The sequence below is a fragment of the Girardinichthys multiradiatus genome, chromosome 12 (assembly GCF_021462225.1).
Source record: "Girardinichthys multiradiatus isolate DD_20200921_A chromosome 12, DD_fGirMul_XY1, whole genome shotgun sequence".
Taxonomy (NCBI): Eukaryota; Metazoa; Chordata; class Actinopteri; order Cyprinodontiformes; family Goodeidae; genus Girardinichthys; species Girardinichthys multiradiatus.
The window spans coordinates 40,832,991-40,856,984 of NC_061805.1; the positions used below are offsets into that span (position 1 = coordinate 40,832,991).

General features: G+C 41.2%; 1 protein-coding gene across 1 annotated transcript; it reads right to left on the reverse strand.

The window, feature by feature from the left end:
* Nucleotides 1–2,898: 2,898 nt before the first annotated feature.
* On the reverse strand, nucleotides 2,899–22,522 carry mn1b (meningioma 1b). The gene is made up of 2 exons (XM_047381463.1): nucleotides 17,963–22,522; nucleotides 2,899–4,350 (listed from the first exon to the last, which is right to left on the reverse strand). Exons 1-2 carry the CDS (start codon nucleotides 21,486–21,488, stop codon nucleotides 4,136–4,138), a joined length of 3,741 nt encoding a protein of 1,246 aa, XP_047237419.1. The 5' UTR covers nucleotides 21,489–22,522; the 3' UTR covers nucleotides 2,899–4,135.
* Between the last annotated feature and the right edge of the window lie 1,472 nt (nucleotides 22,523–23,994).

Genomic DNA, 23,994 nt, shown 5'->3' on the forward strand with positions numbered 1-23,994 from the left:
CGTGTCAGCTGCTGGTGTTGGTCCACTGTGTTTTATCAAGGGCAGGGTCAATGCAGCTAGCCATCAGGAGATTTTGGAGCACTTCATGCTTCCATCTTCTGAAAAGCTTTATGGAGATGAAGATTTCATTTTTCAGCACGACTTGGCACCTGCTCACAGTGCCAACACCACTGGTAAATGGTTTACTGACCATGGTATCACTGTGCTCAATTGGCCTGCCAACTCTCCTGACCTGAACCCCATAGAGAATCTGTGGGATATTGTGAAGAGAAAGTTGAGAGACTCAAGACCCAACACTCTGGATAAGCTAAAGGTCGCTATCGAAGCATCCTGGGCCTCCATAAGACCTCAGCAGTGCCACAGGCTGATTGCCTCCATGCCACGCTGCATTGAAGCAGTCATTTCTGCAAAAGGATTCCCGACCAAGTATTGAGTGCATAACTGTACATGATTATTTGAAGGTTGACGTTTTTTGTATTAAAAACACTTTTATTTTATTGGTCGGATGAAATATGCTAATTTTGTGAGACAGGAATTTTAGGTTTTCATGAGCTGTATGCCAAAATCATCCGTATTAAGACAATAAAAGACCTGAAATATTTAAATTAGTGTGCAATGAATCTAAAATATATGAATGTTAAATTTTCATCATGACATTATGGAAAATAATGAACTTTATCACAATATGCTAATATTTTGAGAAGGACCTGTACAGGGGTTGGACAATGAAACTGAAACACCTGTCATTTTAGTGTGGGAGGTTTCATGGCTAAATTGGACCAGCCTGGTAGCCAGTCTTCATTGATTGCACATTGCACCAGTAAGAGCAGAATGTGAAGGTTCAATTAGCAGGGTAAGAGCACAGTTTTGCTCAAAATATTGAAATGTAGACAACATTATGGGTGACATACCAGAGTTCAAAAGAGGACAAATTGTTGGTGCAAGTTTTGCTGGCGCATCTGTGACCAAGACAGCAAGTCTTTGTGATGTATCAAGAGCCACAGTATCCAGGGTAATGTCAGCATACCACCAAGAAGGACAAACCACATCCAACAGGATTAACTGTGGATGCAAGAGGAAGCTGTCTGAAAGGGATGTTCGGGTGCTAACCCGGATTGTATCCAACAAACATAAAACCACGGCTGCCCAAATCACGGCAGAATTAAATGTGCACCTCAACTCTCCTGTTTCCACCAGGACTGTCCGTCGGGAGCTCCACAGGGTCAAAATACACAGCCAGACTGCTATAGCCAAACCTTTGGTCACTCATGCCAATGCCGAACGTCGGTTTCAATGGTGCAAGGAGCACAAATCTTGGGCTGTGGTCAATGTGAAACATGTATTGTTCTCTGATGAGTCCACCTTTACTGTTTTCCCCACATCCGGGAGAGTTACGGTGTGGAGAAGCCCCAAAGAAGTGTACCACCCAGACTGTTGCATGCCCAGAGTGAAGCATGGGGGTGGATCAGTGATGGGCGCGTCACTGCCAAGGACTACCGAACCATTCTTGAGGACCATGTGCATCCAATGGTTCAAACATTGTATCCTGAAGGCGGTGCCGTGTATCAGGATGACAATGCACCAATACACACAGCAAGACTGGTGAAAGATTGGTTTGATGAACATGAAAGTGAAGTTGAACATCTCCCATGGCCTGCACAGTCACCAGATCTAAATATTATTGAGCCACTTTGGGGTGTTTTGGAGGAGCGAGTCAGGAAACGTATTCTTCCACCAGTATCACGTAGTGACCTGGCCACTATCCTGCAAGAAGAATGGCTTAAAATCCCTCTGACCACTGTGCAGGACTTGTATATGTCATTCCTAAGACGAATTGACGCTGTATTGGTCGCAAAAGGAGGCCCTACATCATACTAATAAATTATTGTGGTCTAAAACCAGGTGTTTCAGTTTCATTGTCCAACCCCTGTAGATCTCTGTTAACAACCAGCTTCTTCAGCAATGAGCTTTTGTGGCTTCCCCTCTTTCCAAAGGGCGTTGATGATTGTCTTCTGGACATCTGTCAAGTCAGCAGTCTTCCCCATTATTGTGTAGCCTATGACCCAGAGTGTGAGACAGTTTGAAGGCTCAAGAAACCTTTGCAAGTGTTTTGAGTTTACTTAGCTGATTAGGGTGTGACACCATGAGTGTCCAATAATGAACCTTTTCACAGTATTCTAATTTTCAGAGACACTGAATTTTGGGTTTTCTTTATCTGTAAGCCATAATCATCAAAATTACAAGAAGAAAAGGCTTGGACTATATCACTCTGTATGTGTAAAGAATCTATGTAATATGAGTTTCACTTTCTGAGATAATTGGCAAAAAATATTGCACTTTTACTCAGTATTCAATTTTTTTTTAGATGTACTTGCATATATATACTCCTATATATATAGTTGAGTCCAAAACTAAATCTGGGGTCCCCTAAAGAGCGCCATGAATCTAAGAGATTTAGAGAAGTTTAGCAAGGTGAAAAGTCAAGATGTGACCTGCTGACAGACTTCTACTCAATAAAAAGGTGCTTCAGCAAAGTATTAGTTTAAGGGGGTGTGGAGAAGTTGATCATGTTTCCTTTTTTTTACATCACAAAAGCCTGGTGTTTTAAAAAGAGGTGTATTGACTTACAAAAAGCCTAATTTAACATGGTAGACAGGAACAAAATTGAAGCGGGAAGGGAAGAAATAGTAACAAATAGGTACAAAATAGGGGTACACACTGACCCGGAGCCATTCGAAACAGTCAGTCAGTCATTTCTACCACTTATTCCATAGTGGGTTGTTGGGAAGCTGGTGCCTATCTCCAGCAGTCTATGGGCGAGAGGCGGTGTACACCCTGGACAGGTCGCCAGTCCATTGCAGGGCCATTCGAAACACTTAACAGAAAACACAGGAATGCCACCTTTAACATCATATTTATTGTTATTTAGTTACTCAATAAAACATATACAGATATATACAATATGCAGGAAAACAGATGACTGCACTTTACATATTATTAAAAAAAGGAAAACAATAACAAAAAAACCTGTTTGTAAATTGCCGTCACAGTCCTCCATCTATTGTTCAAAAAATTCAAATTCAACAGAAGCTTTATTTAAAGGTTACAAGATTGCCTAACACACAGCAAAATGTTCTCTTAATATACATGTGCAATACCAATAGTATTTTTTTTATTTTTCATTTCCCTTATCAAACAAACCCCTTCACCTCCTGTTGTTTGTAGTTCCCATTGGCTGAATTGAATACAAGTGGTTGAGCTTACAAGATGTACAGCAAAGAATAGAGAAAAAAAGACTTTCTCAGCAAATCAACTAAAAGAGAAATACGAGTTCAATGACAGGGAGCAGCAAATGATATAGGTTCAAAAATGCTTTGACAAAGTCAAGAAAATCTGAGTTCACAAAAATAATAAATGCTGAGGTACATTCATGCATAATTGCCCCTCAAGCCTTCTTCTGGCTGCATTTCATTGTGTTCTGGCTTCAACTAATGAATCTGCAGGCCTTGTAAGAGAAGATTTAGCCCACCATTGGTCAAACATGTCCCCACCCGGAAGAATAAGGTCAACTTTAGAGGTGTAGCCATAACTGAGGTAAAAGCAGACGGGCTGCATAAGCAACAGAGTAAAAAGCAATGAAGTCGAGGTCACATCACCAATACTTAAACACAGGTATACAATCAAAGCCAATGACAACTGATATCTGTTCCTCTGTTTCTCCTGCTTTTCTAGTCTCCTCCTTTAATGTGTCCTTATTTTTCTTCAACAATGAAATCAAAAGAGAAAGAAATAAGTGGATTTGAGGTTTTCAACATGTGGGATTGTGTCGGCCCCACGTTTTATTGTCCAGCAGAATTTGAACTTGTGACTGCATGTGTTTAAAAGAAACAAAAAAACAAAAAACATGGCATTTGTTTCTTTGTGTGTGTTCATGTAACTTGCGTTTGTGTTTTTGCGTTTATGAGCTGAAATGTCTCTCTCCCTGAACAGGCAAGAGTCGCACACAGCTGTCTCATCGAAAAATTGTTATTATCATTATTTTTATTTATTTATTTTTTGTCTCTGATGTTGTCCTTCAGTTTTTTTCTGGTTTTGTATCCTTCCTCCTCCAAGGCTGTTTTTTTTTCTTTGTTACTCAAGTCAGAGCCGCCACAAAAGTCCCAAATCGGTTCGAGATGTCAGAGTGGATGGAGCGCCAAGAGGAGACTGGACCCCCTCGGCCCTTGCTGTCCCCCAGCTCGTCTGTGCAGTGGACGGACAGGCACTGCAGGTGGTTCCCGCCGCTGCTTCCACCTCCTCCTCCCGCTCCAGGGGCCGCAGCTCCGGTCTTACTCTGGGAGAGCTCGGATTCTGCAGAGAAGCACAGGAAGGAAAAGGTTAATTAAGGCTCCAAAAACTCGAAGCAGCTGGCATTATCTGATATAGATGAATCATTTAAAATAAACACATTTAATGAAACCACTGTCATTTTCACATCCCACTCTAAGTCTGCACTGTGAAATTAATTCAGCACCATTTCACCACCCCCCTTTTCAACAAAAAGACCAAAAGTGGAGCCTGTAAGCAAAGCTTCCTCTTCTCACAGTCCACCTCCTCACTGCTTGAGAAAAATATGTGAAAACAGACACGCAAAAATTTAAACATGCAAATCCTGAAAACTCCTGCATGATCTCCCATCACGGGGTCAAAGGACACTAACCTTTTTATCCTGCTTGGCCCAATTCATGGGCATAATGACCATGACACAGTATTGACCCTGTGTCAGCATAGTGTGAAGTGTCCTATTAGACGGTTGTGTAAAAATCCATACATAGGTTGATTAAACATTATGTGAAAACCGGAGGTACACCAGGAAATCGGCAGGTGACTGGATGTGGCCGATTTTACCCTTGATTTGTGATCGGCTGGTCAGGAAAAATCTGACCATTGACAGCATTATTCCTAAGAATTGGTCAGCATAACAGGTAACAATGATCACTCCCCAGTGTGGGATTTGTTACTGAGGGAAGAACAATCATTTAGCTGTTTTCAGTATGGACGCAGTGCTTAAAAACAAAGTTAGAGGAAGCACAAAAGCTGTATGAAGCAATTTAAAAGGAAACTGAATTTTCCACAGTGGCATGTCACCTGTTCATTAAGGCTGCTATCTTTAAACAGACTTCCACACATAAAAGGAAGCTAAACCTAGCCAGTAAAGTAGCTATTTTTTAGCCTTTTGAACAATCCAGTTCTAATTTGTCATCTGACATGTTGGATTACATCTAACATGTTAGATGACAATCTTCTGGAAATATCACTGTTAAGGTAGAACTTTATCAGCTCTAAAGGGATACTCACGGAAACTGATGTTTACAAATAGCAATACTAACCGTTTTACCCAGGCTAATGGTCCTAACATTTGTATCTCTGCTAATTGCCGATATAAGACGCTAAAGACTGAATGTCAGTTATTTAATAATTAGTCCTTGTCATGTAATCCTCTTGAACTGTTGAGCTGTGTAACACCCACTGCTCTCTTTCTCTTCTTCAAACACACAATATGACCTCATTTCTTGTGCAAATATAAAGATTTTGTGATTGTTCACAAAAGGAAAATTGTGTGACACTCCTCTATGGTTACAATAATTAAAGGATTTTACAATTAAACACATATCGGTAAATAGTGAATTACTGGTAGTAGGTTACAGTTAAGAGCTTATTACAGCTATTATTTATTAAAAAATAATTTTGTAGAAAAAAATTATAATTTTTAAATACTTTTACATTTTAGAAGTGAAAAAATACAAAGCGTAGTGAGGTATAGTTTGACTTGTAAAGGACTAAATGAGAGAAGGAATAATTGATTTTAGTTGGTTGGTTTTAATTAGATCCACAATTAATTAGGTCCACAAACTACAGGATTTTAGTCTATTTGGTCCAGTTATTGAGAAAATAATTGTTTTACCTTACTATGAATATTTTTATTAATGTTACATTTTCAATTTATGCAAAAATACGTTTTAATTGTTCATACTTCTTAGAAAAAAATCAATAAATTTATAAAAGAAACTGTTAATAACAGGTCAGATCTTTGCAAATGCAGTAATAGGAAATTGGTCACAAAAATCTGTGATTGGTGCAACTCTTAATAAGAACTTATGGATAAATATCTAGAAAAGCAGAGAGACTAAATGCGGACACCCAAGATGCCTGCTTCACGTGTGGAGAAAAATCAGTCTGTGCCTTGTGAGGTAATAAATTGCTAAAAAGAAAATTAAGAAAAGTGTGAACGTCCTAACAGAGCAGCATCACACTTCATCACATCTATCTGCTAGGAATAAGTAAAAAATAAATAGAATTTTATTGGAATTTAGCAGGACACAATAGAAATGGAGCAGAGGTAGTGGTGGGGCTATGTCTTGTATGCCACTAATGCAGCATCTTGTGCTTTTGGGTTGTGCCTCCAAGCAAGCCCTAAGCACAGAGGAAACTGCGTGTGAAGATGTTAGCAATCGTTGGTATACATTAGTCCGATTAATCTCCCTTCTCCTCACCATACAAAACACACAGCCGCCTTGCTCCATGTGGATGGTTGAAACAAACCAGATCAACCATGTGAAGACACAAAGCTTTGAGGTTCAGGGACAAGTTGGTGTGTGAGCACAGAGGCAGGTGGAAAACATCTCTGACAAGCTGAGTTACATGTGTCAGAGACGGTGGGGGGGCAAGGCTGTGATAGACGACAGTTTGGGCGCAGAGAGGCTCAAGATCACAACACTCTAGTCAGGGTGATGCTCACCTGAGGGAAGACGGAGCTGTTGCAAAAAAAACCTTCATTCCTGTATCATCTGCAAGCCTCCTTCTCCTTTTCAGCTAATCTGTATTTTTCTTTCTATGCTCACTCTGGTAATTTCTTTCGTAAAGCTTGTCGAAGCCGCCACATAATTTGATTTAAAAAGGACAGAAATAAAAACAAAAAATGTCAAGAACTCAGACCAACCAGAAGAGGCAGACAGGCAGGCGTGTCCCCCAGCCAGTCTGGGCTGAGACCAGTGGAATGGAAAAGTGTGGGGATTTGGTGAAAGGTCAGGCAGCCAAGCCTCCTGTTGTTCTCCGTTTCATCTGCTTCTATCACCTCTGCTCTCTGTAAGATTTCTCTCCATCTTCTAACCTCAATCCAGGGGCCTGATGGAAGTGTGCACTGTATGTATGGGGTGGGGTGGGGTGGGGGTGGGGGTGGGGGGCATGGGGGTGGGTGGGGGGGGTGCTGCTAGTTTGGAGAGCGAGGTGGGAGAAATGAGGATTTTGGAGCGGTGTTGGTGGCTGTGACAAGATCTCACTTTTTGCCAGAGGGTACAGTCATACACCTCAGCACAGCCGACCCCCCACACCCAACCACCCACCCATCCACCCCCTGCCAGTTCCGCCCCCACATCCCCTCGCACTCCCTCTTCCCAGCTCTGTGCCCTCAAGCACCCGCCAGCAGCTCATGCTAGCTGGGCACAGCAGGGTCCGCACCGGCCTGAATAGGCAGCCAAGCGTTCCCCTGGCTCACTGCTGACACACAGCAAACTGACAAAACACACAGCCAAACACACAGAGCACACCAACCAACCGCTGCTGCTGCCATACTCACACCAGCCTTCAGCTGCTGCTTCACATGCACACACACAGGCCTGAAAGCAAGGCTATGCATGCAGAAACCCACACACACACATGCAAACACAGCTAGACACATTACTGAGCTTCAAAGCAAGGACAGTGGAGGAAAATACACAAAAGAAAAACTACACATAGCTGAAAATATCAGATATGATCACTATCTTTGTGATCACACACACTTACACATATTTGCCATTAGAATAATCCCAGTTCTCATGTTCAAGGTATCCTTTTTTTGTTTTTATAAAACTAGAATGTTGGCATGGGTCAGTGTGATACCCCTGAGTTTAAAAAGAAAACATAGAATTACAGCATCAACTCAAAAACCTAAACATAGTCTAATTGTTTTATTGCTGCTAAAAAGATATTACGGAATTTATAAAATTTCAGAATTATATCCTGTTTTCTGTTACATATTTATTTATTTTGATTCTGACACACAGAGAACAAAAAAATAAAGAGTAACAAGCTAATATTCGCTGGCATGTTGGTTAAGAAGCCTGCAGTTCTTAACCAACATGCCAGCTGCGGTTTTAAAGCAGAGTGATGCGTGCCACTCTTTTAGTTTCCAAATCACAACTGTCCATTTATTTTATGAGTCGAAACATCAAAATATGTCAAAGTTAAATTTGTTTTGGCTGCAAGTGAGGTAAAACTGAAGTGACCTTCCTCCAGCCAGATGACCAGCACAACAACAGGTGGAGGGGGGCGTGGGGGGTGGGGGGTGGGGGGTGGTGGTGTCGCGCTCTGTTACCCTATGTCCTCAATTTCAAAATTGACTCTTTTTTTTATATATATATTTTTCCACTCAAGCTTCTTAAAATCTTTGTATTTCTTAACGCTGGAAATTAGTATGGACCAGTTACCAGCATTAAGGTCTATTGGTTGCAATAAATGCAAGATGGTGATTGTAATTTGCTGGAATTATTGCAAAGTCAATCCCTTGTTGCAATCAGCGGGCTTCCCACATAGAAAAGCCTTCCACCAATTATGTGATCAACTGATTTGAATCTTTCTGTATTATGATTAGCACAAAATCAGACTGCATGTAACTGAAACAAAATTTGACTTTTTAACTTGTTATAGTATATATAAGTGGAATGTACAGGAATGAATTAATATGAATTCAATATGACAAAAATTTTATAACTGCATATTAAACGTACTTGTCTGTAAACTGACTTTTGATTGCATTTGTTGTGGTTTGGCATTAAATAAAAAAAACCTGAATTAAAGTATTCTTTATAAATAAACAATGTGTGGAAAAAAAATCATTATAGAAAAATATTAATGTAACTCAACATCATAGGGTCTCTTGAGGGATTCAATGGGAGAAATACAAAACCCGGAAAAAAAAAAAAAATCAAGATGCCACACTTACATTTTCCATGGCAGTAGATTTGTTGAAAGGTGGAGACCGCAGTGTGAAATTTAAAAATCACACAAGTCTAAATCCCAAATCACCATGACATTTTACAAGCAGGAATTTTCTTTAATAAAATCTATCTGGCTATGGTTGTTCATTGACTGACGCAGAATTCATATCCACGGTAATATCTCAATAATAGCCTATTCATCTGAAGGAAACGAGTGTTTAGCTCAAACCAGGGAGAGAGAAAATGCCTAATAAAAAAGGGGCAACGGTAACAGTGCAGGCAGCTGCACTCAGCCACAAATACACCTTAATATCCTTAACCACATTACAGCCACAAAGGATTACCAAAGACATGTGTTAAATAAATACCGAATTCAAAGTGATGCATTTATACGGCCATATCTCTCACCCCAAGAGCAGTATATTTTTATTTGGTGCCTGGTGATGATGCTAAGACGCACACACAAACACACACACACAAATGCACACAGCAGCAGCAGGGTTGTGAAGCCGTTTTCACAGACACAGCCAGAAACGATTTACAGAGATGAGTGGAACTTGAATGCCATGAAGGCAGGGAGCACAACGCGCAGCTCCGGTTGTCTGGATGACACCAATGTGTCTGGGAGCTGACGGCCTGACACGGGTTTACATGTCAAAGCGCACACACTAGGAGCAGCACAGGAAGGTAAACAAAGGCTGCTTAGAGACCGCTTTCCTGTCAGCTACGTGTTAATTGTTACAGAGTACAATTAATTTTTCTAATTATTCTTAAAAAGCAGCAACACAGTTAAAAATGATCTGAGGGTGACAGAGAAATATGGAGGGTTTGTAATGTTAGAGTAGGCACTGATATGACTTTTTAGGGTTGAAAGTCCTTTTAATGAGACGGAGAAAATACTGACTGCAGTTTCCTCTGAAACTATGTGTGAACTACAAAAGGACAGTACAAATAATTATTTAATCTTAACATGAAGGAACTACGTTGTATCTCCATTCTGTGCAAGGCATGAGCCAGTTACAAGATGTTTTAATGAGAAACCAGAGAGCCTCCAGGGTGGTTTTCTCCAACGGTAAGGAGTGTAAAGAACAGTGCTGCCTTTCTCCCAACTGTTGCAGCACTCTGACGGTCAGCTGGTTCAAAGTAGACCCCTAAACGTATCCTTGCTTACAAGGAAAACATGCTTGGCTGTTTAGCAATATTTATACAATGAAAAACATGAACAGTCATGGAGTGGAAACTAAAAGAGCACCACCCTTTACTCTCTTAGGGTACCACTGTTTTAAAGCTATAGCTGGCAAGCTACGAGTGGCATTTCTGTTAGGTTAAAGACTGCAGGCTAGCTACCGGAGCAGGTAGTCTGACTAATGAACCAGCTAATGTCAGCTTGTTATACTTGTGTCACTCAAAAAGTTATTTGTTAATTTTTCCTATTTCTATTTATCAAAACCAAAACTGCAAATATTGCTATATTATTTCAGCAGGTGTATGAATTCATTTATTTATTTAAAAGGGGCAATGCACATGAACCAACATGGGAATCTGGTCCATCATGCAACTGTTTCATAGAGGATAATTTTAATCTGCTGCGTCTGGCAGGTGGATGGTATAGAACAAGATTAAAACATTAAAACACATGATTGTTAAATTACAATGTACTAAATAAATTAACATAAGAGAAAATTAAAAACACATCGTCATTACTGCTAATTATAATCATAGATTTAATTAATTCCAACCACTCTTTTATGAATTTAGAGAACCACCTATGACATGTAATGATCCTTAGTTCAGTCGGTTCAATATTCCAAGTGTGAACTGACCTTTAACAAAAAGCTGACTTAACAAAACCAGTTTTCTTAAGTTGAATCTTAAAGTCTCCACTAGTTCCAGCTCTTGTGGACAACTTTTATATTTGTTTAATGAAATTCATAGTAAGGCCTTTTCTACGAATAAGATCATGCTATTCATTGGTCATAGGTTTTTGTATTAATATTGTGAAACCGTGTAATTTTGACTTAAGTTATATTACTGGTAAAATCTAATCCAAGAACATGCCCATTTCAAAGAACCAGTAAAATGAGCTAAATTAAAATAACATCAGAATTACATGAAGTGTGGTGGTGGAAGGTTTTGAGTTTCCTCTGTCACAGTGATTTCCCAGGCCCCAGAGTCCCATGCGGCTGGCAGGCCTGCGCCCTCTTTCTATCCCGATCCTAACACTTCCATGACGACACTTCACCTTTAACCTCAGGCTACCGAGGGCACGACCCTGTCCTCTCTGAACACAAACCAGACCAATCAGATTGCTCCGCTGCCTGACAAAAACACCCAAAGGCCTTCACTCCTATGACAGTGTGTGACATCAGGTCAGATTCCTTTCACATAACAACTAGTGCTCTGGATCTGAGTACGGACTCAGCACAAAACAGCGGTCAAAATCCACGAAGGGAAAAAAAATCCGATCCTAGAGAAGGAGGATGGGGAAAGGTCTGTTAAACCTGCAGCAGGATGTAACTAACGAACATTTTCTTGGCTGGAAAATATTGTATATATTGTTGCCTGCCCTGAAAATTACAATTAACAAAACTAATAAAATCCTTAACTTGCAGGTAGGTTTGAGAGACCTTTTGAACTACAAAGGGCCTAACAGAGGTATTGTCCTGGTTATGCATGCCCCGAGGTAGATGGAGGGCATGTGAGGCTCCCCACAACCCCCTCAACTCCACCCAAGTGCCGTAGCATGACCTTTCCCTCAGAGCAGGGAGGATATCTGGAGAGAGTGATGAGGGAGGGGTTACATTTCTCAGGCAAGGGCACAGGGTTATTTTGGTTTGAATTTCCTCTCTGTTCTTTGCCCTGCAACATGAAGAAGAAAAAGAGGAAAAAGAAACAAAAAAAAAAAAGAAAAACTTGTCTAGTCAGGCACTGCATTTGTTACCTTCTCCCCAGCCATACTGACTACCATCCCCTAAAACTTATACACACACACACCTCCCCCTCCAGCCACAAGAAGTGCTTAGGAAACCAGACACAAATCAGAACATGGGAAGTGATTTAGTGCCTCCTACATAACTCCCAGCCATGTCCAGGACCTGTCCAGCATGTCATCCAAACTAGTGACATATTGATCTAGTTCGCTGTCTCTATTTTATTTCCGAACACTGCAGCGTGCTGTCTTTTTCTTTTTTTTTTCTTCTTCTTTTTGCACTCACGTTATTGGAACAGATCAACAACACAAAAGAATGTGAAATGTGTAAATGTAAGATCTGCCTAAAAATTATTAATTAAATGAATTAATTATTTAATAGATATAATAATACGGCTATTTTTGGATGCACTAGGCATAGGTTTGGTGGAGGTACTCTTGAGTAAAAATAACATAGTAATTATAAATTAAATTTATTATGATTTTGGTGCCAAGGCTAAAACAAAAATCTAAAATAAACACTGCTAAATTAAGAAGCAGTTTTTAAGTGTTTATTTCATAGATTGTTATACCTTTTTGCCTTTCTGCTCTTTAGGAAGAAAGCAAATGTATAATAAGCTGATAAAAGCTTGATAAACAGTCGGGTTAACTGTTCGGGTAGCGCCTGCTCACAGCTTGTCAACTGTAGTTTTAAAACCGTAACCTGGATCAGACTGATCTATGGAAATCTTTTGGTTTCCACACCATGACTATCAATTTAGTTTTTATGGCAGGAAATATTTGCAATTTTCTCTTTCTTGTGAGCGAGGCAAAAGGGAAGTTGCCTCTGTAAGCCATCTTGCAGACAGTGTACAGCAACAGGTGGGGGAGGGGCAGCACTGCTACCCATTGGTTCGAAAAAAAACTGGTAACTTCAGAGCTTTCTCTTTAAAAGAACTTTGTGTGAGAGAGAATATTACCACAATTAAAACCGTAACTTTTTTAAATCCATGATACAGGGGCACCAACTTCAGAAGTAGAAGGAAATAATTTTAATTAATCTGTTTAAATACAGAAAGTTTAAAAAATATTTTTTGAAGTTATATGTGTAAAAAATATTTGTGGAAAAACCTAACAATTTGAGTTCTCTTTGTTCTTCTATAAGTACAAATGGCTCTATCACCCGCCGCCTCGTCCTTTTTTTCTATATTTCTTGCTGTCTCTCATACCTCCTCTCGTGCTCCATCAGTCTCTAGTTCTGTCTCCCAGGAGAAACAGCCCCAGTGTCATAACTCATTTGTCAATTCCTCAATACAAATTAAACAGCGCCTGACGACTACCTGTATGGCAAATAACATAACCGCTACTGGCAGCGTGACAACATCCACACCTCTAAAAACTGAAAATACACACACACACACACACACATCGTTTAAAAGCTGAAACACTTTTACTGACAGCCAATAATCATGGGATGCCTTTCAGAAGCTCAGACCCTACTGTCCCCTCTCTACCATACAGTGGACATTTAGATGTTAGACACCATCTAAGGTTTGAATCTACACTCATTTGAATATTCAGGTGCATATTTCCGAGGAGAATATTTACCGCAAGCTGAGACAAGTTTCATTTTATCCCTGCACCCTTCTCCTGGGAAAAAACAAAGCACAGGATGAGCTTCTATTTTAAAGAGTTAAAAATGTCAAGCAAAGCTAAATGTTTGACACCTTTGTTCACCCCCCCAACCCAATCAGTCACAAGTACGCTTCTTTAAAAGACTTCTTTTGACTGTCACTAATGCTCAGTCTCTAACATGAAAAATGATGGAACATGTAAACAAATGCAAAAAAAAACAATAACTCCCAAAAATCCAAACACTTTAGAGGCAAGTCAGTTTTTTCCATCTTTTTCAAAGTCAAGTAAATACTCCTAAATTTTTCCAGCACGTTGGAAGTAAATGAGCACCTTTCCGTGCAGACACCTGAGATCGAAGGCAGAGGCTGGGAGCCTGACACCGAGTCTAAATAAATCAAACTTTATTCCTGCAGATGATGAATCCACACTGTCAAGCTGCGGTGCCAACAATCCAGCCTTTCGGTACACTGTGCATCCCACCCCTAACCCTAACCCAAAAAAAACTCAAAACACTCCAGTAATTTTGTGAATGTAAAATAATATTTTTTGACTTCCTTTTATCCTAAAAAACAAGTCATGTTTCTTCTTTAATCATATCGACAATTACTTTATTTAAAGATGCATGGATTAGGCTTTTTTCCTGGCTGATATTATTTTCTTTTGGCTCTAAGCTGCCGATTCCTAATCCACCTTTCTTTTTCTGTTGTTTTACACAGTAAAATCGACTGTTTGATAATTCGAGTTTTGTTAAGTACCCAAATAAAGTAATTAATTTATTCATTTTTATAATGACTACTGCAGTACAGACGAGTGCAATAAATATTGTTGCAGATGTCAATTATGAAACACCTTGTAGTGACATGTAAAGAACATAAACTGCCCTGAGCTGTTTTTAGTATGTTCCAGCACGTGCCAATCACTTTCATCTTCCTTGGAAAAAAAAAAGGAAAACAGAAATTACTGGTGTTACTTGTGGGACTTTTATCGTGCTAAAAATGTCAAACCCAGGTAAATCACACGGGACTTCACATTTCACAGTGGAATATCAATAAACCTGTGCTTCTGTTTGCAATTTGGTGCTTTATAGTAAGCATAAGAAAATGCAATATCCCCTTCGTTTCAAAGTTGTAGAGTCCGAGTGAAAAAGATTTGATTATTATTAGAGCTTGTTTAAGACTGATTGCTTGGACAGCCAAAAGTGAAAATGATCCACAAGGTCAATAGTGAAATGTTTTAAGTGAGAGAAAAAACAAAAGTTACACGTGGCAAAAAAAAGTTTAAAAGTCTATATAAAAATAACTGAATCACTTCCTATGCCTAGTGGTTGTTTGTTATCAAGACTGTGCATGAGTTTCCACATGAACGGTCAGCCACTGGCTAAGATATGTACATGAAAAGGGAAGAGGCAGGGTGTGAAAAACAAAACGTTTTCAAAAAAATGAGGAAAAACAAACTGAGAGTGAACGACAGAAAGTTTACAAGGACCCAACGACACTGAAATGATGCACCACACCACATTCAGAAGCAACTTATGAAGAAACACAGGGAGGCACAATGTCGCAAAGACACAAGGCCAAACGCACCGCCAGAAGGGAATATCACTGCCACACGCATCACTTTGAACGGCCGCAGAGGGAGCACAGAGAGGACGTGCCGAGAGAACAGTTCCTGAAAGCCCGGCTGAAGTTTTATCAGCTATCTGTCGACACATTCACACATTCACAGGAAGTTATTGAATATCTGTACGCTGTCTTTTTGTTTGGTTTCCCAAGCGAGCTGCTCTCCTGATGCACGACAGACAGGCCACTGCGCTAAAATAAACAGAGTTATCGTATGTTTCATGACTTTACTCTATTTTCTTTCAAGGAATCTGTGACAAAACATAGACCCTACAGGAACCAAACTGACCCCTGACCCTCACCTGCTTTAACTCTCACTGCCATCAGCTCATCTGTGCACACCACATTCAGATACTCTCCACAACACAGGAAAAACAATCAACGGAAAAATTATGAAAGGGAATCAAAGGTAATTAAATTATATGCATGTTTCAGCTGCAAAATTAAAGTAAAAAAAGACCTAAAATCTCTCGTGCATTTTTATTAAATCTTGCTTGCACTTTTATGACAATTCAGGTTGTTAAATAGTGTTTAACTTTTTCAGCAAATAATAGTTACACTTTTCATATTAAAAGTATTATAAATAAAATAGACTGTAACTCTAAAAAGCCTTTTCAAAAGATGTATTTAGCAACTATTTTAGCAGATGATGATTAAGATGTTACTTATTTTCCAAAAATGTGGCAAGAAATGTTCCTTCTTTCTATGGATTTTCATAAATCAATGTCTTCCTCCTTAGAATGATGTCTCTTGTTGATCAAGCAATATTTCATTGAAACCTAATTGGCTAAAGTACTGCTATGATTTATTTGAAATTTGTGTCAGTGGCATTTTCTTGCCTGTGGCGGATTTTGTGTTTACAAGATTGATGACTTAAAACTAGACTGAGTGGTCAAAATGGATCCTTTTTAGTGTGTTTGTGTGTGTGGTGAAATAACAGCCTGTGGGATGTTTTATTTTGGAGCTTACACTGTGGCCTGTGACTTATCTTAAATTATTGTGTTTTTTTGCTCCCACTGTGTAGCCCGTGCCCATCAGATTCAATCTCCAAAAATCCCCCTTCCATCCAAAAAAAAAAAAAGATATATATATATATTTACACCTTCCTCCTTTTTCTTTTTTTCCATCTTTGCTGTCTGAGGAACTCAAATGAGAAACTGTCAGGATTGTGATTTGTGCTAACTAGCTATCGATCGCTCCAGAGCTGCATGCCTTGTGTCCACGCAGGGAGGGCTGAGAAGAGTAGAGCAGGCGAGATGAGAAGAGAAGAGAAACTACAATGCTTTTAAATACTTTATGATTTTTGTGCATTTATAATGTTAAATGTGGAATTAACTATTGGGAAAATTAAACAACCAATTCAAACTCTTTTCTGAAAGATGTTTCCGTTTAAAAACGTTTTTAATTAATATTGAAAGTATTTATTTCAATTTGTCAAAGTTTTATTCTGAATACAACGCATTTTTACAGTCTTACCAATTTTCAATTAAAGTGTACAAAGACGAAGCATCACCCCTGTCTACGCTATAACACAGTGCTCCATCTGTGTAATGGCAGTATTGTTTATAACCCGACACCCTCTTCTGTGTGTCATACAAACGACGCGCCTGGACACAGAGTTTGCTGCATGCGCGCCCCCGTCTCGCTCTGCACCCGCACAGATCAGAACAAAGAGACGCTGCAGAAGCAATAAGGGGCTATGCATGCATATAATAAAATATCGACACTGTTTTAGACGTCTTAACAAAATGGAAAGTTAAGCATGATAAATTATGATGTTATACTGATGAAAAATAATTTTGAAAACTAGTCCTATTAAAACTCATGCAAATAAAGTACAAATTTTTTTTCATTAAAATTAATTATTATTATTACAATTATTTTATTATAATTCATAAAGAAAAAATATCCCATTCTAATAAAACAATACTAAAAAATTGCACATCTGTAATTTATTTTAGTTTCTTTTCTTGCTTTAAACAATATATTTTACTCAAAACATTTTCTACCTTGTTAGAGAGGCCATAAAATTAAAATTATTCATATTCCACCAGAGTAAAATATTGGCTCTGAGACAAATTTACGACCATAACAAAATGCCAACCTATTGATAAAATGCTTTTAAATTCATTAATGCTTTTAAATGCCTTTAAATATATTAATTTGGAACTAATTTAAAAATAATAATCCAGAAAATCCTGTCAAAAAAACTATCCACTCTGACCAGGCCGGTATTATCCCATGGTAATGACAAAAACAAACACGTAACAAGGCAAGGGAACCCCCCACTGTGCAAACGCATATCCTCAGAAAGCTATTAATCTTCCCAATGTAGTTGTTCACCCTGAAAACTGAGATAAAGAACCACAGGAAATGTTTACTTTTCTTCAGCTGTTCTTTTTAAACAGCCTGTAGACTACAATTAAAAATAAAGACTTTAAGATACCTTGCTTACTTTAATCATTAGGATTACATTTTTACATTTAAAATTAAATAAGGCATATTGTTTTTACATAAATATCAAAATTGACAACATATTCATTTTACTTGTCTCGACTAAGCCTTTTAAATTTTAAGATCACAGTGGATTAGAAACAGTTGCTGCTCACACATTAACAAAAGTTGCTATATTATTAGATTTACCAGGAAAGTAAATATATTAGGTCATCTTTTAAATAGCATCCTAAGTTGTATAAGTAAAGTACCAGTTTTAAGAGCCAAACTTAATCTCAACAGCCTGAGTTATATGTTAAAGATAAAAAGAAAAAAGAGGAATTATTTACCTTCTTTACTGTTTTGGTTTTTATTTTTTTCCCAGGGTCCCATGGCCTTGTCATCCTCTGACCCATCCATCATGGCCTTGTCACTGGGCACGTACCAGGTGGCATGCTGCTCTGCCATGAGGGTGTCAAGGTCAATAGTGCCCATTGAGCCCTTTCCCGCATCTGGGCTGCAGCCTGGCAGCTCATTGTCTCCATTCTGCTGGGGACAGTCACTGCTCTTTTTGCCATTCTTCATGGCCAGGGGCTGATCTTCTGAGATACTGAACTGTTGCCGCTGCAGCTGGATCTGTGCCTGGAGGATCTCCAGAGGGTGAATTTCTTCCTGGCCCGAGGTGCTGGATGGGGTGCGTACCTGCTCCACCCCAGGAGTGCCCGGGTGGCTCACCCCACTCGCCCCTGTGCCCGCACCAGCATTCAGTCCATAGCTGTCTGGTGCTGAGGTAGTATGATTGTTTATGCCCATGCCAAGGGGGTTTTGTCCATTTAATAAACTGTGATCGCTCCGCTGCATTTTGGGTGAGCCTGTGACCATAGGGCTGCGATTAGACTTGGTGGCAGAAGCCCCTCCTGCATCCGAGCTGGATGACACCTCATCTTCGTTGCCATAGTGGGTGCTGACATCGTCAGGAAAGTCCACTCTTGGTGAACTACTGTCAGACTTGGCAGCAACACTTTGAATCCCGCTGTCTAAAGAAGACATAAGGTCAGCCTGATCCCCCAACATTAGGTCACCTCCTTTGCCCCAAGACGGAGACTGAAGGTGTTTTTCATGAGGCGTGCCCCCACCCCTCTCCCCAACGCCAGCCGAGGGGGTCTGCTGGCCTGGACTTACAACAGGGTTACCATTATCAGAGGAAAAAAAAATTCCAGGGCTCACATGTCCACTGTCTCTTTTTCTCCTCCCTCTCCCTCTCCCACTCCCTGTTGTTGCCTTCCCCTCACTGCACGGGGTAGCGTCCATGTTGTAGTTTGGGGAGAGGGCACTGGCTTCCCCCTGCACCGTCTGGCTTTGACTTACAGGCTTAGAGTTGCTATTCCCGGTGCCAGGCATCTGGGTGTTCTGGGAAGTGCTGCTCTGAAAATATTCAGGACCAGCACTTCCAGTCCCATTAGATGTGCTGCTATTAATGTCCTGCTCTGTCTGACTTAGTTTTCGCTTGCCCTCATTTTGGTTCTTCTTGTTGAATGTTACATTAAGATTGGGGGCCCCCAGGCTAGCGATCATGTTTTGGCAGGCCGTGGACAGGGCCGCTAAACAGCTCTGACCGAAAACACTGTCTTTAGCGGTGGTTTTGCTGAAATTCCCAAGGGACAGAGCTCCAAGCTTACTAACAGACGACCGCTGGCCTGAGGGGAACTCAGACTGTGGAGGGTAGCTCCCTGGTGAGGTGCTCACCCCCTGGGGAGCATTGTGAGGCGGCCCCTGGCGGTTAGCCCCTCCATAGGGAAACGTTGGCTGTGCTCCCATCGGAGGTGCAGGGAAATCAGCTGGTCGCCTTTCTGCTGATGCATTTGGATGTCCTCCTCCAGCTCCTGGAGACTGCATTTGTGAGAGGTTACCCATGTTTCCACTAAACTGTGAGTGCATGCCTGGAGAATGAAGGGTCTGCACATGTCCATCTCCTGCTATTCTCATGGGCTCCTGCATACCAATGCTGGGCCTGAACATCATCCCGGCCCCATTCTGTTGGAGCCCCATGTCGTTAGGCCCAGACTCATTACCTGCCCCACCCATACGCCGTGACATGATCTCTCCAGGAGGGTGGGACCCCTGAAACCAGGAGTTCTCCTGAGTTACATGAGGATTTTGTCCATCAATGTTGGGCATTCTGCCACTGTTCTCTCTGTCAAAGTTGGGCTGAGGCATGTTCCCAACTGGACCTCCATGAGCCATCGGGACAGGAGGTACGTCACCATGGTGACCTAGCTGCTGAAGACTCGGCTGCCTCATTCTTTGCTGCTGGTTGCGAGAGGCCATCTGTTTTATCATCATGGCTGCATTTTGGCGCTGCTGCAGAGACTGTGGTTCAGGGCCTGGATGCTGCAGGGGACCCGGTGCAAAACCTTCATTTACAGGGGGGGTAAACTCTCCTGGAAGGCCGGGGTAAGCTGAGGGAGAGAGGTGGTTATCCATACTGCCACACCAACCTTCCCCACCATGTGAATTAGAAAAATCAAATCTGGGCCTTTTCGCCATATTCATGTAAGGAGAGTCAAAATGTTGCAGCCTCTGATTTGGGGGCTGCTGAGAGGGAGGAGGAGCTGGCTGTTGCATATTAAACATGGGGTCCCCATAGGGGTGCAAACCTCTATTTTCCAGTCTGTGAATAGGATATTCAAACTGGTTATGTTGGCCAGGCATCATGACCCCTCCGTCCAGAATGTTGGGGTTAGTGTTGCCGGGCTCAGCCTGAGGGGGTCGGGGGAGGCCAGGGGGGCACGAGTTCTGCCTAGCTATTAAGCCAGGCTGTTGTTGCGGCTGCATGAGGGGATGTCTCACATTGACCCCCGGCTCCATTCCCACGGGCATCTTCCTGCCATTTCCAAAACGCTCAAAAAACACTCCATGCTGAGGTTGCTGGGCCTGCGGTGGTGGCTGGTGTCCCTTAGAAATGCCCTGCATACCCGGTGTCCGAGGCATGCCAGTGCTCCCTGGGAACGCTCCACCAGGAACTGGCCTGCCTGGCCCAAAATGTGGTAGCTGAGATTCTGACTCTGATGGGGAAAACACAGGTACATCAAAATGTCCAGATGGAGGCTCGCTTGGGAAGTTGTACTCTAGTCCTTCCACGGCTCCCTGGTTTGGCATCCGTCGAGGCTCCATAGCATGAGGCTCAGATGACGTAGATGAAGAGGATGGAAGGCCATGGAAAGATGCTGCTCTGTTAGGTGACTGGTCCAGGGGAAGACAGGGAGCAGGGACAGGATGGTTGCCGCTGGGGGGGCCATGATGTTGGAATTCAGGTATGTTAGAAGGCCTCTGCTGCTGTGGCTGTTGCTGGGGAAAGCCTTCACCTGCCTGCCCCTCAGTAAGAGGATCGAAACCCTCTCCAAAGCCTTGCTGTGGTCCCATGGCATTGCTGTTGTAACCCATCAGCCTGCCTCCATGTAGGCATGATGACCCAGGATCTGGGCCTCCAAAATTCCCACCGAAATGAGGATGATGTTGGTGGGGGTGAGATTGATGGGCATGGGGGTGTCCTTGATGAGGTTGCTGGTTGTTAAAAAATCCATGCATGGGTCCTTGCTGCTGCTGCTGGAGTCCACCCCCTGTATGCATGTCTGGGTGTCCCCGAGGGTGAAACCCACTATACGGCTCTCCATTCATGTTCATATTGAGCCCCAGCATTTGGGACTCGTTCATGGGGCCCATGCCGGACTCCACAGCTCCAGGTGGGCCTCCAGCATGAAAGCCTGGGCTTTTATAATGTGAACCCATGTTCAGTCTTTGTTGGTTTATGTTTCTCTCTGACTGGCCAGGGTTTCTGCTATTAATTTGAGAACCAAACTGCTCCAGCCCAAACATACTCCTCAGCAATCAATCCCACATGACGGCCAGTTTGCCAGACATCGGCGCACACTGTATTTTTCCGTCTGTCCCCAAAAGGAAAAAGGGGAGAAAAAAACGATACACAAACTAATGATTTATGTGTTTAGTAGACTTTAAATGCTAAAACTCACCAAATAAGTTGTCATTTCTGGGAATCAAAAGGGAGTTTTTTTTTTTACTTCTCCAAGAACGCGGAGCAGAGAGGAGGCAAACAGTGTCCAAATACGCACGGAAACAGCTCGTTTGTTCCAGCATTAATACGTGAAAATGTCTGCTCTTTCTTTTAGTTATTCATGGTACAAAAAATAAAATTTGCACAACAGTGACGACTTTTGAAAGTTATTGTTCTCTGTGCACAATTCTTTGAGGCGAACAAAAAACAGCTCGGGGAAAAACGGAAAGAGCGCACGAGATTTGAGGAGATCAGCGAAGAAATTACTGCTTTTCCTCGTTTAATCCCTTATTCCAGCCCGGTGTAAAATGTCCCAGAATGATTTTTAACGTATGGTTCCATACTGGAAATAAGAACAGAAAGAAAAGTCAGTGTGCGGCGGTGTGCGTGTCTGTTTTTGACAAATTTCTGCGCACCGGTGTCCTTTGATAAAAAAATAAAAAAAAAACGTTTCAGCAGGCTTAAAAACCAAAAGTCCAAGGTGTTACATGAAAGTCCATTAACACGATTCTCCAAGAAGGACGTCAGTTTATAAGAACTGAACCAGGAGCGGTGCGGCGTGCACTCCCCGGTGCTCCACAACCACGAAGCGGCTTCACAGCATCCTTTCAGCGGTGCCGCTCATGCGTTCGGTGGAGAAGCCTCCGTGCTTCTCCACCCTGTCGGTGCGCTCCGCTCCGCTCTTAACGTGCGCGTCCCTCCGTTCACCCACTATTGCCTTGCGTGCTCGGCTCTAACTGTGCTCTGGTCTGGTGTGGACTGGTCTGAGTGCGCTCCGGAGCGATTCACCGATCCACTCACTCACACACTCTGTTCTGCAGCTTGGCGATGTGTGAGATCAACGCGTCCGAAGGAGCAAGCAACAAGTTTTGCATTTCTGCAGCCACTTCCATCCACGAGGTCTCAACCAATCACAAGGACCAAAGAGAGCTCCGGGGGCGGGACGAACGCCGTTAAGGTGGTCTTGCGGAGTCAATGAGATTTTGTCTCTAAACTTTCACTGGAAAAGTAATAATCTTAACTAAGTATAGGATTTAAGTTGGATTCAATCTCGGACATTTTTTGCTCAGAAATAATATGGATATTCTTTTTAAAAGATTGTATAAACTATATGTTTTTCACTATGCAATAGGACATTACTGACAGTGGCTGGGTTTCCGTGATATGACTTATCGCCCAGGGCGCCTATTAACCATGGGCAGCATGAGCAGTCAAGAAAAATGTATCTGGTAGTTGCTCTCCTGATGAGTTCTCCATTGTTTATTTGCAAGTTCAGTCAATGGGGAATGGGTATCCCCTTGTGTTCTGCACAAAATAACGGTGAAGTCGTTTTTTTTTTAAAAGCAGCTTCCACTTTTCTGCTTAGATAGATAGATAGATAGATAGATAGATAGATAGATAGATAGATAGATAGATAGATAGATAGATAGATAGATAGATAGATAGATAGATAGATAGATAGATAGATAGATAGATAGATAGATAGATAGATAGATAGATAGATAGATAGATAGATAGATAGATAGATAGATAGATAGATAGATAGATAGATAGATAGATAGATAGATAGATAGATAGATAGATAGATAGATAGATGTTCACTTTTTACCAAAGGTGGAAGAAATCTCAGTCTAAGAAAAGTAGTCTAAAGACACTGAGGTTGATGTTAGAGGGGACAGACTATGTGCTTTTGTGGACAGTGTAAAACTTGTCCTTCATGTGAAACTTGGTCTCAGTGGGGGGTGAAAAGATAAATCCACCTTAAAAAAAACATACCATTTTTATTGGACCTTAGTTATAATGATCAATAGTATTCTGTTACTGTTGCGGTCTTAAAAATAAAGATAGATAAGGATTTGTTATTTCAGAGGTTAATTAACTGCAGTCACACAATTGCTGGGTTATCTGTGTGAGGTTAAGCACTTCCACATCCCAGGACAATTCATTCAATATTTGCTAAAAGCATGAGACAATGGAATCGATACTGCAAGATCAGCTCTTGTCCCAAATAGATCTACCCTAAATAATACTTTCACAAATAGTTTAGGTTTCAGTTTGACATTCTTGTGTGAATTAAATGCTTAATTTTGTGTTGTGCTGCCCAGTTCACCAGTAATTAACCACATACTATTTTTATTGTTGTTATTTTAATTTCTGGCTTCTTAACAAGCTAAACTTATTTATTGTTTTTAAGAAGTTGTGTGTGTAGGCTTATTTCTGTGTAAACTCTGATTAGCTGAAATAAAGGGAAAGCCTACTTGAGTAAACAAGCCAATTTCATTGATCTCCTTGATTATTTTCTTTGGTAAA